The sequence below is a fragment of the Achroia grisella genome, unplaced genomic scaffold (genome assembly GCF_030625045.1).
Source record: "Achroia grisella isolate CSIRO2021 unplaced genomic scaffold, CSIRO_AGI_Agris_v1 utg980, whole genome shotgun sequence".
Taxonomy (NCBI): Eukaryota; Metazoa; Arthropoda; class Insecta; order Lepidoptera; family Pyralidae; genus Achroia; species Achroia grisella.
Genome location: NW_026713079.1, coordinates 882,023 through 900,345, shown reverse-complemented (window position 1 = coordinate 900,345; position 18,323 = coordinate 882,023). Strand labels below are relative to the sequence as shown.

Here is an 18,323-nt window from a genome sequence, read left to right as displayed (position 1 = left end):
GCAGCGGATTTACAATAATATATCACGCTTTATTACGTTGTATATTGAGATAGGTATTGGATATTGTGTACATTAGTACGGAGTGGAAGTAAAGTGACAATGTAATATTGTAAGTGGCTGCACTTCTCGCTTAGGATAGTCAGAGTATATCGTCCGCCACGGACTGTGTTCTACGCAAGCTGAGCGAGGTAAATATATCGTTGTATTTCGAATTATATACAGTAACGTCATTATAAAAGATAATCCCAATAGTTTTATAAAGTAACTCGTGTTTTTAACTTACGATCCTTTTCGTAACTGGTTCGTTACGGTTGCGTAGTGGGAAAAGATCCTTGTTCGTTACCGGTTTATGAATCGACTTAGGAGAGACTTTCCTGTTACGCAATTGGTTACTACTGCAGTTACGAAGTAGGTCGCAAGATGTTTTTATACAGAGATGCCAGAACATTATCAGAATGAAGTAACATATCTGCCAACTAATTTAGCGTAGCGTAGTTACCTTCGGTTAGGTGTAATAATAATTGTTATTACTGTAATAAAATATGGACCATAGGGCATTGTAGCCTAGTAGATTCGCATTATCATTTCTCATCTAGATATCCTCTATGTCCAATTCAAACGGGGATCGAAAACGGCCAAATCCGAGGTTCGAAGCCCCAGCGGACTCTCAAACGACGTATCCATCAGGCAAGTGCTGGCCTTCCGCTAACCGCTCCGTAAGTGCTGCGTGTTTGGAATGCCATCTGCACTCGCCTATCTTTCGGTGAAGCTGTAAAGACCAAAATCCTTAGTATATTTCGGGATAAAATCAGGTCTTATAAATTAGAATAAATAACAAATTAGAATAACAATAACATTGTTATAAAATTCATTCACGGGTGTTTGCAATTAATATTATATTTTACAAGATGTGATTGTTAATTCACTGATGATACTACCAATAGCAAAACATCATTTATTGATGGGGAATGATAATGTGCATCTAATATTGGGCTCGCTTCTAAATCACCATTCTCTAAATATATCTTTATACAATAAATTTCATTTTGATACTGCCGCAAAATCTTATTTAATGTGAAATTTCTAATAAATTATTGTCAAACTACAAACATAAAATCCCCTTATACATGAAACGTGAATATTTCGTCCTTTTCTTTCGTGTTAATTTCTTCATTTGATAGGAAGCGACAAAATATTGTATTATAATATATGTTTTTGTTCCTATCTATTATTTCCAAGCTGTATTCGTTGCCTGATGACGTCTCGTTCAGATGGTAAATAGCATCTGAACAAAACATCATTAGGTTATGCCATCAGGTAATAAGTATTTACTTATCGCAATATGGACGTAACGCTTCCAGTAACGGTAGTCAGGTTTCCGCACTCAATATTTGTGGTTCCTTAAAATGACTGCAGTTTTTAAGATTTTTATTATTAATAATAAGAGAAGTTAATTGCGATACTGTGTCTAATAATTTTATTTTAATTTGGAGAATGGTGGTTTAGGATAAAGTCTATTGGAATCAAGCACTACAGAATGTTCATGACCGCTTCGGTGAGGTTATAACGCAAAGTGAACAGATATAATGTGCTACTTCTTGTTTATAAATAGGATATATGTAGGACTTTCAGTAAATATAAGTAAGTAAGAGGTCTCTTCACGGATTCACTTATAAATAAGTGAAAAACAAACAACATTACCTATGTTCATATACAGGGAACATTAGCTGTCGTCATCATTACATAGTATGAAATAAAGTTGCTGTCACTGTCTGTCTGTCCCTATGTATGCTTAAATCTTTGAAACTACGCGACGGATTTTGAAGCGGTTTTAATAGATAGAGTGATTCTAGAGGAAGGTTTATATGTATAAGTGTGTTATTATACATATACGTATTATACATATAAACCTTCCTCTAGAATCACTCTATCTATTAAAACCGCTTCAAAATCCGTCGCGTAGTTTCAAAGATTTAAGTATACATAGGTACAGATAGTGACAGCAACTAGCTACTCAATCCGTGCGAAGCCGGGGCGAATAGCTAGTTATAAATAATTTAAAAAAGCTACAGTCTATATTTATATACAGGTAACATTATCTGTCAATCAGTTCTACCATAATAGAAATATATGTAATGATGTTGATAGTTTTTGTGAATGAAATTTGGAGGCGTGCCTTTTTTAGTTACGCCCCCTTACGCTCCACTAATCAAGAACGTCGGCTATTACTGAGTGAATAACAAAGTGTTGCCGATTCCTTGTCATAAATAATACATGTTTCATATTAATTTCTTCATGTAGTACATTTTAGCCGCTTATGAACGTCAATTTTTTTATATTATATTTATTTCCCTACCGTCCAGTTCAGTATACAGATTCAATTAAGAAGAACTGGCAAGAAACTCAATTGAATTTGATTTTTTTTAAAGCCAGTTTATTTATTTATGTGTCTATGTCTAACATTAAATAAGAATTCCGTGCGTTAACTATTGACATGCACGCTCGTCATTCAAGTAATCGTTTGTATAAATAATAATATCACGCGGTATCAATTAGTTACTAGTAACGTGTTACAGTGCTAGCGACTTGGTACACTAACTCTATATATAGACTAGTATACTAAATTACATAAAATCAGTGAGTATTACAGCTACGAGAATGCCACTCCTATTAGCTATTAATTTGTGACGGCCTCGGTGGTCTAGCGGTTTAGCACACGGCCTTACTGCCTATAGTCGCGGGTTCGATTATTCGGTACGAACATTTGTATTCATAGGTATAAGTGGTTGAATTGGTCTAGGCGTTTTCTATGCATATTATGTATTTAGAAAAAAAAGTATCTGTCATTTGTTTAGTACCCATAACACAAGCTCTGCTTAGCTTGGGACTAGATGGCGCTGTATCAATTGTCCAGGATACAAATTTATGTTATTTCTATCCTCAAATTAGTATTTTTTTTTCGAACTATTCGTATGCTGTTGGCCGTAGCTGGCTTTTACAGCTTCAACTAATGATGAAGAGCGAGTGTAGATGGCACTCCAAACCCACGGAATTTAGGGAGCAGCTAAAGTACAACTCCTGCCTATTGGATACAGGGATTCGTTTCCAATACATCCGTACTTATATATGCAAAGGTGTATTTTTTAATATTTGTTTTGTTGCTATATAAAAATAATGTTTTTATTATTACATAAAGAGCGATTTCCATTTTTCCACAAGTTTATAATTTAACGTAAAATTATAAACTTAAGAATAAATATATAATTATAAATCTATCACTTACTATCAGGTGGGCTATCAGTTTGTTTACAACTGGTACTAGATTAAATATGAACTATGTACCATGCATCAATTATTTGACAATTTTAAACATTTTTTTGGTCGAAAATAAAAGGTTAATTTGAAGAGGTAAGTACTAAGTTACATTATCTGTAGAAGGGACCTCCACTATCAAAATAAACACAAGAAGTACCACATTATATTAAGATAATGTGGAAAATATATATAAAAGAAAATGTATAACAGTATTGGAGCCAGATTGGTGACGAACAGATCTCAGAACGACCAGTATATTGTAATAAATATATTAATAGTGTTCTATTATATAATTTAACTGTGCATATTCGCAATTAGTTCTTTTAGTTAATCATTTCAAATCTGATGTACTATTTAACTGTATGAAAGATAAAAATGTATAAATCATGTTAAATCCCCCTTTATACAAATATTAAAAAAAAACTACATTTTATGTATTAAACTCATTTATCACTTTCAATTGATTGAAGTAGATCGAAAGTGCGAAAGAATATTTATTGTTAAAATAGAATTATGGTTATTTAATTTAATAACTATAAAACTGTTATAGTTATTAAACTTACTATTTATAAATAAGGGGGTTAATTGGCATCGTTTTTTTTTTCTAAATGATTTATTTTATACAGTTATTTCAAATGTTACTCAAGTATGGAGTAGTTAACAAATTTTATACTATTTATATATATGTTATATAATTTTTAATGTCTTAGTTCATCAGATTTGAATTAATGTATGGATTATTATCATTTATAAAGTATAATGAATTAATAAATATATAGATATTCGAGAGCGCACCGTATATACGTAATGATTGCTTTTTTAGTAGTAGATTGAATTTGGCCTATTGTATATGGAGATGGTATTTTAGTTTCAGCTTGCCTACTTATATATATAAATATAATTAAACTTATTCGTTTGAGGTGCAAATATTTTTTTTTAATTTGTGCCATAGAGGTTACGGAACGACGCGCGATGTTGATTGAACACTATCAATTAAAAATGTCCCATATCTTATTGAAAATGTGTTCAGAACTTTTTAGAACTTGTACCTACATATATATGATAGCTGTATGTATATAGTAAGCCATTATTTTAATAGTACATGGGATATTGCCGCCATCGATATGTAAGGTTTTTATAGGTTTTGTTGAGCGGGTTTTTATGACGCGTTGATTCCTAACACGGGGTATCTTGGACAGCAACGCGTCATTTTTTTTTTATATAGTCCTTCAAATATAATAAATAAGTATATTATTTATGAATTGGTATTTAAATGTGGTGCATTAGCTTTGTTAAATGTACTGTGAAAATTATTTATCCGTAACAGTTTCAGTAATTATTTTAATATACATATATGTAGATGTTGCCTGCAAAAGTCCGCTCTCAGCGACAAGGCTGTCCAGAATGAAAATATATGTATGGAAGCAAGATGCCTCGTGTGGGACGTTATCAATACATGTACAATTCATACATTTGGAACAATTCGTGTTGTATGAACCTGCGGCTAAATATTGTATGTCACCATACAAGGCAACGGTGAGGATGTTTAGCCTCCGTCTGAATTAGTGCTCTCTTTGTAATGTTAAGACAGCACTAATTTAATATTGCCACATTTGGTCAGTAATGTATAGAAATGGTTTAAATATTGCCTACATAAATGTAACTTGTCGAACATAGAGTTCATTTTATATTGGTTTTGAAAATAACATTCCTTTTCGATTAGACGAAAATTATTTTAGTACATGATATTTTGACGTATTTTTTATACAAAAATAACTAAATAGAATTCAGTATTTATATTTATACTTACTATTCTTAGTTTGAATTTATACATAGTGAGTTTTTACGATAGATTTTATTTCGCAATTTGGTGCATAATATAAGATGCCATCTATATGTTTGATTAGTATTTATTGTTTTCTGTGATAAACCTTTTTATTTTATTTTGACAAAAAAAATACTTATTTCATTATTATTATAGAGATGATACAGATATTTCGTCGGAATTTATTGCCTAATGAAAAATAGTCGAATACAATGATAATTACAAAACTAATTATATTTTGTACGATTTTATTTTTAGGATTGTAATCGCATGTTGGTGATTATATTGAATTTTTTATTATGCATCCATCCCACGGGTTAAAGAGTAATAAAAGGATATTTTCACAAGACTCGTTTGAACAAAAAGTGACTATAGGTCTCTGACCAAATAGTATTATTTAAACTTCCGTTCAGTACATATTATTATTATAGTTAAACGAGTTTGTAACAAATTCAAATTAAAAAAAACATTTATTCAAAAACTGTAGGCCGTTTTAGCCGCTTATGAACGTCAAAATTTTTATATTATAATTTTTCCCCTACCGTCCAGTTTAGTATATCTAGTAGATCGGTATATCTATCAGTAGATCTATGTATACATATACATAGATCCAATTTAGAAGAATTGGCAAGAAACTCAATTGAATTACTTAATACGAATATTTTTATGGTAAATAAATGTATTTACCTGTCGACATTGACATTCGGCTCGCTACTCCATGTAACTTCTTCACACCCGTTTAACTATATTAATTTTTACTTTTCACAATGCGATGAGTGGGGTGGACTTTTACTTTTTCTGTTTTAGCTCTCTCTGCCATCAATTGTCTGTGTAATAGTTAGCGAGACGAAATATTTGCAAATCATCTAACATAGCCTTTGTAACCACAAAGGGACGTAACAATACTACAGTAAGGTGGTCTTGGTTACTCCTCACTCCGCCTACAGATGATATTAACGCGGCGTGCGATACAAAATTAACTGTTTAATTAATTGTAATCACGTTAGCAGTTTACTTTAAGAGTAGGATGTTCTACCTCTAAACAAAACATAGTTGATGTACAATATAAACTTTTAACAAATGTGTCTTTTTATTTTTTTGTATTTAGTATATAATTCCACTAAATTCGTAACCTGTTCCTAATTTATTCACCTGTCTATAAAATAACAAAAAATTTAGTGATTGAAATTAAAATAACTATATTTTATCTATGGAATATGAATATGTAATTAAATATTTCATTGTTAAAACAGGAAAGTATAAGCAAATATTTAGGAATTACTACTACTACTAAGAGAAAGTGCTCGTAAGAAGTGAAGTTTCTCTATTTTACTTGATATCTTGGCAAAAATGAACCATTGTTTCTGTTTATTATCTAGATCATTGTCGATTTCATTTATAATTTAGGATATATATGAGTTAAGTTGCATTTAGGTACATCCAGTAGTTATTTTCATAATATTAGCCATCATTATCCTCATAAACTTTATCGTCTATATTATTAAGAGGATGAAATGGATGATAATGGATGGCTTAGAATAAAATACAAGTTTACATTGAGAGACATTTTCAAATTATATACCTGTTTTTTTCTTACAATCGTTGAATACCGTTAATCTTAAGTTTGAACCATACTGTAACAAAGGAAGGAAGGGAGGCAAATAAAATTACATTCTAAATATCAACAACTTTAATGATCGGATATATACAAGAACAATATACATACAAGAATTAACAAAATTACTCGGATGTTGCGAGCACTCGAGACGCAGTACTGAGGTATGACAACGTGCATCAGCAGCCAATGATAACATACAAGCTAAAGTAATATTTATCATCATAGCGATACGGTTTACTATCCCCGTTGGGGGCTCTACTGACGCCGAACTATAGCGGGGCGTCGTGTACAAACTTACAAATAACGAATATTCTTTCGATTGTCAACATATTCGTTGTAATCACAAAACAAACTGACATTTAAAACTATTACAAACTAGAAAATTTAATAACAACTAGGGCTATATATAATTTTGACACAATTTTGTTAAACGAGGTGTACACTATCAATATTTATATACATAACGTGGTAGCGCGCTATAAACACGGCAGATACGTGTTGAGGCATTTAGTCCTATAGAAATTATATTACATAATTGAAATAATAGATAATTGTCTTATATCGTAAGTACAGCCGGATATTACGGCTAGGCGTCGTCATTCCTGAGGATGTTACCCTTTGTATCCTGTGCTGTCACTGCCATATATATCCCAACCTTCATTGAGAGCACTGCAAAGTAAGCTGCTTAGTTGCAGAATTAGACAAGACTCATGTATCACGCAAACAAGTTTATACAGTTTGCTTCTATAAATCTAACATGAAATGCTTCTACTAGTCCCCTACTGTCTAAAAGTCCTTTTCAAGCGAAATGCAATAAATATCGATAGCGTAATTCTTCTGTAAATAAACTAAATGTACTTATAAATAACACAAAGGCCTCAGTAACTCCAAATTGCACACGAAAACTATAATAAAATCAGATTTATAACTTCTAACCATACCACAATAAGGACATTTGAATAATGAAGTTCGTTATATACAAAGCGTCAATTTACCAAATATAAACTTGTAACTTAGTACAGGACAGATGCTAGCGCGATGACAAAAAGAAAAGAACATCTCATCATGAGACAAATCATAGCGTCTGTGTCCCTCTCATTTATTAACAACTGATAAATAATACTTTTTTTTATTCTCTATCTCAGACCCATTGTACATCGTAACTTTAATTAATCTACAGGTACGTAATGGACGGTGAGGATGAAGCAGTTATATGAGAAAAATGTACTAATCATGCTATATAAATAGCCACCCCAAGTATAAAAATTCATAATTATTATGAACATGTGAATACGAGTGAAGTAATATTTCGCCGATTTATAAGCCGTCTTCCACATTCCACCATAATTTAGGCCATACAAACGTTCAACGTCGTGTGACAAGTATTACTGCTTAATTAATAAGGGGAGCAATTTATAATGCACGTATAATACATCGGTTACTTATATTGCAGACACAATCTGCGTAATTTGTCAACAATTAAGAAAATATATATCTTCAGCATAATACAATAATTTAACTATTCATTGTACAGATAGCATCATATCGTTATAAGATACAATATTTCTATTTATATATAGCATTACTGTATATTGTCTGAATTGCTCATTTTATTAAAATTTAATTGTACTATTAGAGAAGTTTATAGATGAAAACAGTGGTATAACAGTAGGCATAAGAAGAATTTAACATTTATATCTGTATCTATCTGTAGCAACACAGTTTCTACACGTGCCACCATCCACTTCCTAGAATCCTTATCGCACGGCACGTGTAACATTAGAAAAGCAGCTGCGCAACCTTCTAGCCGTTGTTACCTGCAGCTGCGCCTAAAAACGAAAACGTAAAATCGTATATGAAGATCGTATACGAATATGGAAGGTCACGGTGGCACGTGTAGAAACTGTGTTGCTACAGATTCAAAAAACTATAGTCTGAAGCCCCAACTGACGAACTTGACACGGGCCTCATAGGGTACAGCTACACCACTAATGAAAACTAGATATTTTATATATAAAAAAATACAGTTAAACACACACAGATATATGAAAATTAAGCGGCGTCATAGCTAAAATACTCTCCGCGATATTTATTATTACAATATCCAAAATAATATTTATTACACTATATACTTTACTATGCTATTTCCATTGATCATTAAAGCTTTTGTTTCTATATAAATTTGATATAGGAACTCTGAATTGAAATATTCTGTGAGTCTATTGAGACCTACTGTGCATAATTTAGGGTTAAAATTTTACACATACCGCTTCTAGGTAATTGCTTTTGCTATATTTTTATTCCATATCTGTGGTGTAAATATTCAATGAAATGTGTATCGCCTCATTCCCATTGCCTTTACGTTCAGAATCTGAGTTCATTGATCGTTGCTACATGTTACTGTTGTATTTGTGTCGTCTAGGCGTAAAGAACATCGTTATTTGGTATGGAGTATCCGAAGTTAGTCTAATATCGTTTATAGCTCTAATTCTATATAAAAAAATAATATAATAATAATTTAATGTTATACTCTACACTGACATCGTCAACCGTGTTAACAGACAAAGTAAATTTACATATTCACAGCCGTGGCAACACCCATTGGACATCTGTTGAATTGACGACTAATATTTACACACCCAAACTTTATGTTATTGGCAACACACAAAGAGTTGGCTCGAATGTTGGACGCTACGTGCGCTATATGTATGAGGCCTGCTGAAACTTGGTCCAACATTCGACGGGGCGTTTACACTGACCGAACATTTGCCATACAATAATTTTTCTTCGAAGTGAAAGTTAGCGCGATCGGGCAATGTAAAAGTCTATATATATTCTTATAGATTACATAATAAAAATAAGCCTGACTATAAATAATGTCGATTTTTGGGCGAGGAATATCAAATGCAAAAAAGCATATTTTTTACGCCAGTTTTAATTTCAAAAACTTTTCCAAAAAAACATTTCATATACCATATCTTTGTTATTATCAGTTTTGCTTGCAAAGTCCTCAAATAATGGATGTAATTAATCCAAAATTTCATTATCACAGTAAATAATAAATTATGCAGCAAATAGTCGATTGTCTGTTCTTTCACTTCATGGATCAGATCTTCGTAATAATTCATTTTTAATTTTAGTTCTATCAAATACATCTTTATACGATGGAATGAAAATTACTCCAATAATCAAATACAGATTTATTTCCTCGGTGTCAGATATATTTTAAAACACTATTTAACACTACTACCTTGTCTATACAATTTCATAGTCAGGCTTGTTACACGTCCCTCTATATCCACTCTTACTCTGAGTAAATTTAGAAAGATACAATAATAATAGTGTAAATGGGAGATTTCTCAATGACTACAACATATCAATTTACAAATAAAGTAAACTAAATTATACAAAACATAAACCTGTTGTTCTTTATCTAAACAAATAAAATATCTAAGTATTTTGACAAATATCATTTTAACTCATCCACAGAAAACCAAAAAAACCTAGAGGAGCTTCGATGCTGACAATGATTTTATATGGTGAAGAGAGAGATCAAGTTTTAAATTAAATAATATAGTATAAGAACTATTCACTAGTAAATTTCTCTACAGTTAACACACATTAAAACTTCCGTGCATTTCGTATGCACCATTTACTGTAGGTTGTCATTTATAATTACCGTTTGGTTATTATGCCCACAGATAAAAAAATATACCGCTATATCCGCAATACGCTTATGTTATTTATATAAGCATCCAAGCACTAACGATGCAACCATTTTTACAAAATAGGTTGAAAACGGTTGCATAATATATTTTTATTTTATATCGATATCAAACGCCTGTATCTCAATAGTAAGGATGTTTAATTTATTTTAAACACTCGTACTGTAGCGTCAAGCGAAGAGATAACAAGGCAACGATAACATATTTGATATAAAACAAAACAGTTCTAAACGTATATTAGCGGCGGGCACGCTGCGTGAACATTCCAGAACATTCCAGAAGCGGTTATAACAACTATAAGGCCATCGGTCGATATCACCTGCAGGTATGGTTGCGTGCACAGGGCGGGTCCCGAGTGCGCGCGGCGGGCGGGGGACGCACTCAGAGCGAGTCTCTGTGCCACACCCACGTGCGCTTGGTGTGGTCGAACCGGTGCGCGAGCCACTGCGCCTGCAGCAGCTCCAGCCGGTCCTGGCTCAGGTACAGAGGCTTGCCACGTCTGCAATCATTCCATTATTACTATAATGCATTTACGAGTTTATTTTCGGTATGATCTTTGAACCGACAGTAACAGTACCCTGTATTTTGTTTTTATATGCAAATGTAGGTCATAAATAGGATAACTGAAGTCGTCTTCTAAGAATTTTTCAGTATATTTTTAAACAAGTTATTAAACTTGGAAAGTCTAACGGCCGCATTCAGAGACTTTCCATAAGCTATCGCTAATAATGATTAAATTGAGTATCATTAAATCTGTTAATGAGTTTTTCTCCTAGACAAATATAACGACCGCATTCAGAGACGTTCCAAAAACTATCGCTAATAACTATTTCGTTGAGTATCATTAAATGAGCCATTCCACTCAGAATCAAAAGACAGCTGAAAATTATTATTTTGCTTGAGTGATTCTCCGCACTGAGCTATGAGCAATTTTGTATTGATGTGACACACCCATGCAGGTTTACCTATATTTAATTATATTGGTTAGAAATATTCTGTAAATATATACTTGTACTTAAACAAATTCAAATTTTTATCTGTCTATATTTCTAAAGGAGGATTTTAATGAATCACTAAACGTCTCTTATAGCAACGGTATGCTGTACAAATACAATTTTTTTCATCATTATAATGTACGACTTCGCATCGATAATCTTTCGAAAGACACCAATTAGAAAAAATAAAGCATATACAGACTTGAGATCCCGATCCTCCTCGTCGTAGTCGTCGAGGTAGAGGCTGCCCCAGAGGCAGGCGCGTCGTCCGCGGATGACCACGATGTAGGTGGACGTCACCACCAGGAAGATGCCCGTGCCGCCACCACACTCCATCGCGTGCTGACCAAACACGACCACAATATTTACATACTTATATATGCTTTTACACGTACGCTCTTTCACGCAGGGAGAGGTCGGTGCCGATCACTCTCTTATTCACTCTTACTTTATTCGAGGCCTACAATAAATATTACTCTGATACTCAATCTTTTTCTCTCTCTCTCGCTCTTACATCATTCGAGGCACACACATTATAGTATTAAAAAATAGATGCCTTAACACGTGCCTTTATGCGCATGCCTCGGTCTTTCAATTGTGCGTGCTATTGCGTTTTTTTTATAACGATTAATTATCATTGCAAAATGACGGACACGTGAGTATGGAGCACAGATATGTTTATAATTTATAATTTTCACATGCGCTGGTCGCGCGTGAAAGAACGTGTCGTGTAAAGATAGCTAATCTCAGTTTCAGAAGTAGTTTAGAATCTATATTCCTTTTATTTTTTTACCTATTCCTACTAATATTATAAATGTGAAACTATGGTTGTCTGTCTCGCCTTCACGGCAAAACTACTAAAACGATTTAAATGAAATTTAGTACACAGATTGTCTAGATTTTGAGATGGGACATAGGAATTTTTAATACAATAAAACTTGTATGGAAGTACCGTTATTTGAATAGTCTAGTTCACGTTGAGTATCACAAATAAGTTTCTACGTATGATCTTACATTATCGTAAAGATCTTGGTAAAAATTTAAGTTTATAAGATACTTGTGTGTGCGCGTACCTGCACGGCCTCGGCGACGTCCTGCCGGCGGCAGCAGGGCTGCTTGAGGCAGACGAGCGTCCCGCACAGCAGGCACACGGAGGCCTCCTTGGGCACGGCGCCGCACTGCAGGCACACGCGCTCGTGGTAGTACGAGAACAGCCGGTCGTAGTCGCGCGGCAGCGCCAGCAGCGCCGGGCCCGCCCACCGCGACCACGCGCTGCGCAGCAGGCGCCGCACCTGCGCACCGCACCACGCGCTCGGTAACTCGCACCTCGCAACTACGCTCGCCCGCGTACTCGCCAAGAGCTGGCTACGTACTCAACACGAGCTAACGACGTACTCACCATGATATGGCTACGTACTCATCACGAATTAACTATGTATTCACCACGACCTACCTACTTAGTCACCATAATCTGTCTACGTACTTACCACGCACTGCCTACGTGCTCACCACGCACTGTCTACGTGCTCACCACGCACTGCCTAAGTGCTCACCACGCACTGCCTACGCGCTCACCACGCACTGCCTACGCGCTCACCACGCACTGCCTACGCGCTCACCACGCACTGGCTACGTGTTCACCACGCACCATCCGCGTACTCACCACGAGCTGGCCGCGCGCGGCGGCAGCAGCGAGCGCGCGCGCCCAGGCCCGCGGCGCGGGGGCGGCGGGCGCGGCGTGCGGCGGCAGGCAGCGGCCGGCGCCGCGGAGGCGGGCGTCGGGGGCGAGCTGCAGGTAGTGCGCCAGCCGCGCGAACTCCTGCGACGGCCCGCCCTCGCCCTCGGGCAGCGCGCCGCCGTACATGTGGTGCCGCAGCAGCGCTGAGATGCGCAGGAACGGCAACAGCAGCTCTTGCAACTGCGGATAGTTGTAACAATTAAAATTACAACTTTTTTTTTTTAAAGAGAGAGGATATGAAGGAAGAGACAAAATATTGTTTTGTCAAAAACGGTAGCAGTTCTCGCAGCTGTAGATTGGAGTAACAATCTAAAACATTACTTTTCTTTAAAAAATAAGAGAGGATTGAGAAGAAAAGACGAGATAATATTTTGTATTGCAAAATGCAACTATCGGCTATACCTAGTCTAAATATAAGTTTTATTACAAATGAAAATATGCTTGGAATATGACTAACACAAGAAAATCGCTGCAATCCTATTTTCTTGAACACGAAAAAATATGTTAAATGATGCAAAAAGGAAAGAAATTTTTAAAATAATATGTGTTCCAAATTCATAATAATGATAAAGTTGATAAAAAAGAAAAGTTATGTATGACGTCACGGGCTGCGTACCTGCGCCTCGAGTGCGGCGTGGTGCAGTGCGGGCGCGCGCCGCTGCGGGGGCCCGTCCTCCGTGAAGAGGTCGGAGTGTGCCAGGGCGGACAGCAGCACGCGCGCCGCGCCGCGCACCACGCTCTCTCCCGCCGCGCCCCCCTCACTGTCCGCGCCCCCCGCACCCCCCGCGCCCCCCGCGCCCCCCGCACCGCCCGCCAGCGCCGCGCGGCCCTCCGCGGTGGTGCTCGCGATGAACTGGCACACCACTTGGTAGTAGCTCAACGCGTACAGCGCGCTCACAATGCAGTTGAAGTGTTCTGCCGGGCCGATCAACAATTTATGGTAAGTTACCATATGTGCAAACAGAAAATATCTGTAAGAACAATCGTACATGTATGCTTACTATGCAATACACAATTGCCGACACATACAATTTCACATTATAATGAAGTGTTCAAAGTAGCATTCAATCAAGGCAGTTTTATTTCGCAACAACCAATCAATCAACTACTATCATTATCACAAAACTCTGGGCTTAAACCTTTCCTCCACATTTTTGGTCCATTGAGCCGGATAATATCTTCATACGAAGATAAATTTGAGTAGTTCATTCATATTGAAAAATTATGGATATGCAAGTAAAATTTATAATTACGAAACTAATCTTACCAGTAATAAGCAATAAAGAAATCACCTCACAGTAGATAATACAAAAATACATAATTTAACTTAAAAGCAATGAGTTTTAAATGGCAAGTTTATATATAGTGGGGTGTGTACTGACGTATGTCCATGTGGGGCGGGCTGTCGGGCGCGAGCAGCACGAACTGCATGAGCAGCGCGAGCGGGTCCCGCAGCAGCAGCGGCACGGGGCGCGCGTCCGCCGCCGCCGCCACCGCCGCCGCCACGGGCGGGCCCGCGCCGCCCTCCGCGCCCGGCCCGGGCCCCGCCAGCCCGCAGGCCGCCAGCTCGCGCCACGTGTCCGCGGCGCCCAGCCCCGCGCCCGCCTCGCGTAGCACGCGCACGTGCGCGCCGGCCACGGACATCAGCGGCACTGTGTACCAACAAATCATTACTTATACAGGCATATTGAGAACTTCAAATGCTCAGTAGATTTAGCGCTGGTGATAGGTCGCACTAGATCATTGAGAATTTTGAGGATGATACGGAAAATATTAATACAAAATATTTGATGTTTATAAATGGCTAAAATCTTACTACCTACATACTGCCTACATGCATAAATGATGCATTCGGTCGAGGAACATAGAACGTGCCGGTTGTATTTTGGATACTGAAGTGAATTGTATTAGAGACGGATTTATGCTGGATTTAGTTGGGCCTGGGGGGAAGCTGCAAGTAGTAAAGGTAAGTTTTAATGAATTCTAAAAGGGTCTTTTAAACCTACACCCGTGTCACGAGTCACGGGCGCTACTCGAGGTTCCTCTTGTAGGGATGAACATACTTAATACGTATATTCATAAGTAAGTAAGTAGTAAGTAAGATACAAAAGGCGGTCTTATCGCATCCTCTGTCCAATTCAAACGGGGATCGATATTACGACGGCCTGAGCCGAAGTTCGAAACCCTAGTGGTGCCCTCAGACTAAAGTCGTATCCGTCAAGCAGAAGTTGGCCTACAGCCGTTCCATAAGTCCTTCCGCGGGTTTGGAGTGCCATCTGCACTCGCCCCCTAACGTTCGGTGAAGCTGTAAAAGCCAGCTGCGGCCAACAGCATTAAAGTAATCCGAAAAAAAAAGCAATCTCTTCCAGGCCACCAGTAGACAGTAGAAAGTAACATTAAGATGAGAAACGATGGTGCTGGGCTTCCGGTAGCCGACATCAAAGCCTAAGTCGTCATCATAACTAGTGGTTTAGACAAAAATAGAAGTGTCTCACGTATGCAGTCCCCGCGCGGCTTGTACCGGGCGCGGGCGGCGAGCGCCCCGCCGCGCTGCACCAGCTCGCACTCGAGGTTGGTGCGCACCAGCGACGCCACGAACGTGAAGATGCCGGCCGGGGACACGCCGTACCGCTGCCGCAGCTTGTTGCTCGCCATCGCCGTCAGCTCCTTCATCGCCTTGCCCATCGCCTCCGACAGCCGCGACGAACTCTGCGGCACGACACGACACGACACGGATGACCCTCACGGTAAATAATTAACAGAACATGTATAAACACAATGAACGAGAATTACAAACGAGCTCTACGACACTACAACGACGACGTCGCTCACAGCAAAGAAATACAGAAGAAATTACCAAAAAATGCATCAACACAATGAACAACAAAAATAAACGTAGAAGTTTGTGATTGGATAAATTGATGTACTTATGTTCGTTACTATTCCACGCAAAAACTACTGAATGGATTTTAGTTTATATATCAAAATAATAGTAACAGTAACTGTGGGCTGTAGATCCATAGGTCGCTGGTTCTGATCCGGCTCGAAGGACTACTGATAAATAATAATAAAAACTAACTACACTAATAACTGTAACTGGATATTAGAACTGATGATAAAAACTTTGCGCGGAGGCAATATCTTAACCGATGAGGTTAATCCGAGATGCGATTATTGCTAGTTAAGAACTGATAATAAACTGATTAATGATAAATGAGTATGACCAGTATTGTTGATTACCAAATGCGAACTGATTTTTGGTCAAATATGAAATGTTAACGTTACGAAATAATGTATGATTCTAGTGCGAACGAACACATAGATTGAAAATTTGACGTGGGTGAAACCGCGGGCACAATGAGTAATACATAATGTGTCATACCGGCGCGGGCCTGTCCTGGTGCAGCATGTCGAGGAGGTTGTGTCGGGGCGCGGCGCGGGGCGCGCGGGGCGCGGGGCGCGGCGCGGGCGCCAGCGGCAGCACGGAGTTGGCCAGCTGGCGGCACACCGGGCACAGGAACTCGCCGCGCTCCACGTGCAGGTTGTGAGGACGCTGCGGCGCCGCCAGCGAGCGCAGGTACAGCTGCAGGCAGCGCAGGTGCAGGTGGTGGCCGCACGTCTGCACGTGCACGCCGCCCTCCCACCCCACCGACACGCTCAGCAGCCACGACTCCTGCGCGGAGACCACTCGTTACCTCACCATATCACAAGTTACTACGCGCCTTCCATGACACGGGGATCGATATCAGGACCTGAGCCGCTCCATAAGTCGATCCACGGGTTTGAGTCACGACTCCTGCGCACGTTGGGGATCACCAGTTACCACATACAACCGTGCTACTCGCTCCTCCGATTGAAACGGGAATCGATATTCAGCAGACGTTGTCGTTCCGTAAGTCCTTCCGCAGGTTTGAGAGCTATCTGCACAGATAGTAGTAGGGTACAGATAGTACACCAAATGACTTTACAGTTTCACCGAACGATAGAGGGCGAGTGCCATTTACTGTTGAAGCTGCGACCAACAGCATTAGAGTAGTAAAAAAAAAACACATTGTATGCTAATCAATTTGCATTTGTACTATTATTTGCTACTTAAATTGTAATAAACAAATGTTTATCTGTTAAACATACAAACATTTGTATTTATGAGTATAATTGTTGGTCTGGTTGTTTTCTACGTATATTATATACGTATAAACAAAAATTACACGTATATAATATACGTAGAAATAAATTAATTAATATACATATGTAGAGAGTGTGTTAGAAATAATGTGAGTGTAGACAGCGACAGCCCCCCCCGAGACAGAGATAGAGCGAGCGTACCTTGTCGAAGTGTTCCCCGAGGTCGTCGTGCATGCGGTAGTGGTGTGCGGCGGCGGTGGGACTGTGCGTATGAGAGACAGAGATAGAGCGAGCGTACCTTGTCGAAGTGTTCCCCGAGGTCGTCGTGCATGCGGTAGTGGTGTGCGGCGGCGGTGGGACTGTGCGTATGAGAGACAGAGATAGAGCGAGCGTACCTGGTCGAAGTGTTCCCCGAGGTCGTCGTGCATGCGGTAGTGGTGTGCGGCGGCGGTCCGACAGCGGCAGCCGTTCGCGTCGTGCATGCGCCCCCGCGCCCCCTTGTCGAAGTGTTCCCCGCCGCGCGGCGGCGGTGGGACTGTGCGTATGAGAGACAGAGATAGAGCGAGCGTACCTTGTCGAAGTGTTCCCCGAGGTCGTCGTGCATGCGGTAGTGGTGTGCGGCGGCGGTGGTCTCTCGCTGCAGCGCCAGCCGCGCGCGCTCCGCCTCCGACAGCGGCAGCCGCGCCCCCGCCCCCGCCCCCGCGCCCGCGCCCCCCGCCGCTCCCGCGCCCGCGGCCGGCATGGCTGCCGCGCCCCCCGCGCTCTCCCCGCCGTCCCCGCCCTCCGCCTCCACGCGCCGCCTGTGCCCCAGCACTGACGTCGACTGAAACACCACACGATCACTTCACGATTAGCTGCTTTTACACTTATGCTGTTTTATGAGGGAATCGACATTCGCACTGGAAAGAATGTACACGTACATGGATACAAAGAGAACAAGAAAGACCGCGCGCGCAAACAGTGAGCGCGTACCCGCGTTCTA

At 39.1% G+C, this 18,323-nt stretch overlaps 1 protein-coding gene and 1 non-coding gene across 2 annotated transcripts in view; one reads left to right on the top strand and one right to left on the bottom strand.

Moving 5' to 3' along the window:
- Positions 1-10,720: 10,720 nt before the first annotated feature.
- LOC131854389 (E3 ubiquitin-protein ligase Ubr3) overlaps positions 10,721-18,323 on the bottom strand; it is a 157,682-nt gene continuing 150,079 nt past the window's right edge. Inside the window, exons 26-34 of the mRNA XM_059205505.1 lie at positions 17,913-18,164; positions 16,599-16,889; positions 15,712-15,925; positions 14,599-14,868; positions 13,833-14,131; positions 13,142-13,396; positions 12,552-12,770; positions 11,681-11,820; positions 10,721-10,982 (exon numbers count right to left, since the gene is read on the bottom strand). Coding sequence (XP_059061488.1) covers positions 10,865-10,982; positions 11,681-11,820; positions 12,552-12,770; positions 13,142-13,396; positions 13,833-14,131; positions 14,599-14,868; positions 15,712-15,925; positions 16,599-16,889; positions 17,913-18,164 — 2,058 coding nt within the window. The 3' untranslated portion in view covers positions 10,721-10,864. The remainder of the gene's footprint in view (positions 10,983-11,680; positions 11,821-12,551; positions 12,771-13,141; positions 13,397-13,832; positions 14,132-14,598; positions 14,869-15,711; positions 15,926-16,598; positions 16,890-17,912; positions 18,165-18,323) is intronic.
- LOC131854398 (U4 spliceosomal RNA) lies at positions 16,337-16,477 on the top strand. The gene has a single exon (XR_009358050.1). It is a non-coding gene; the product is annotated as a U4 spliceosomal RNA (small nuclear RNA).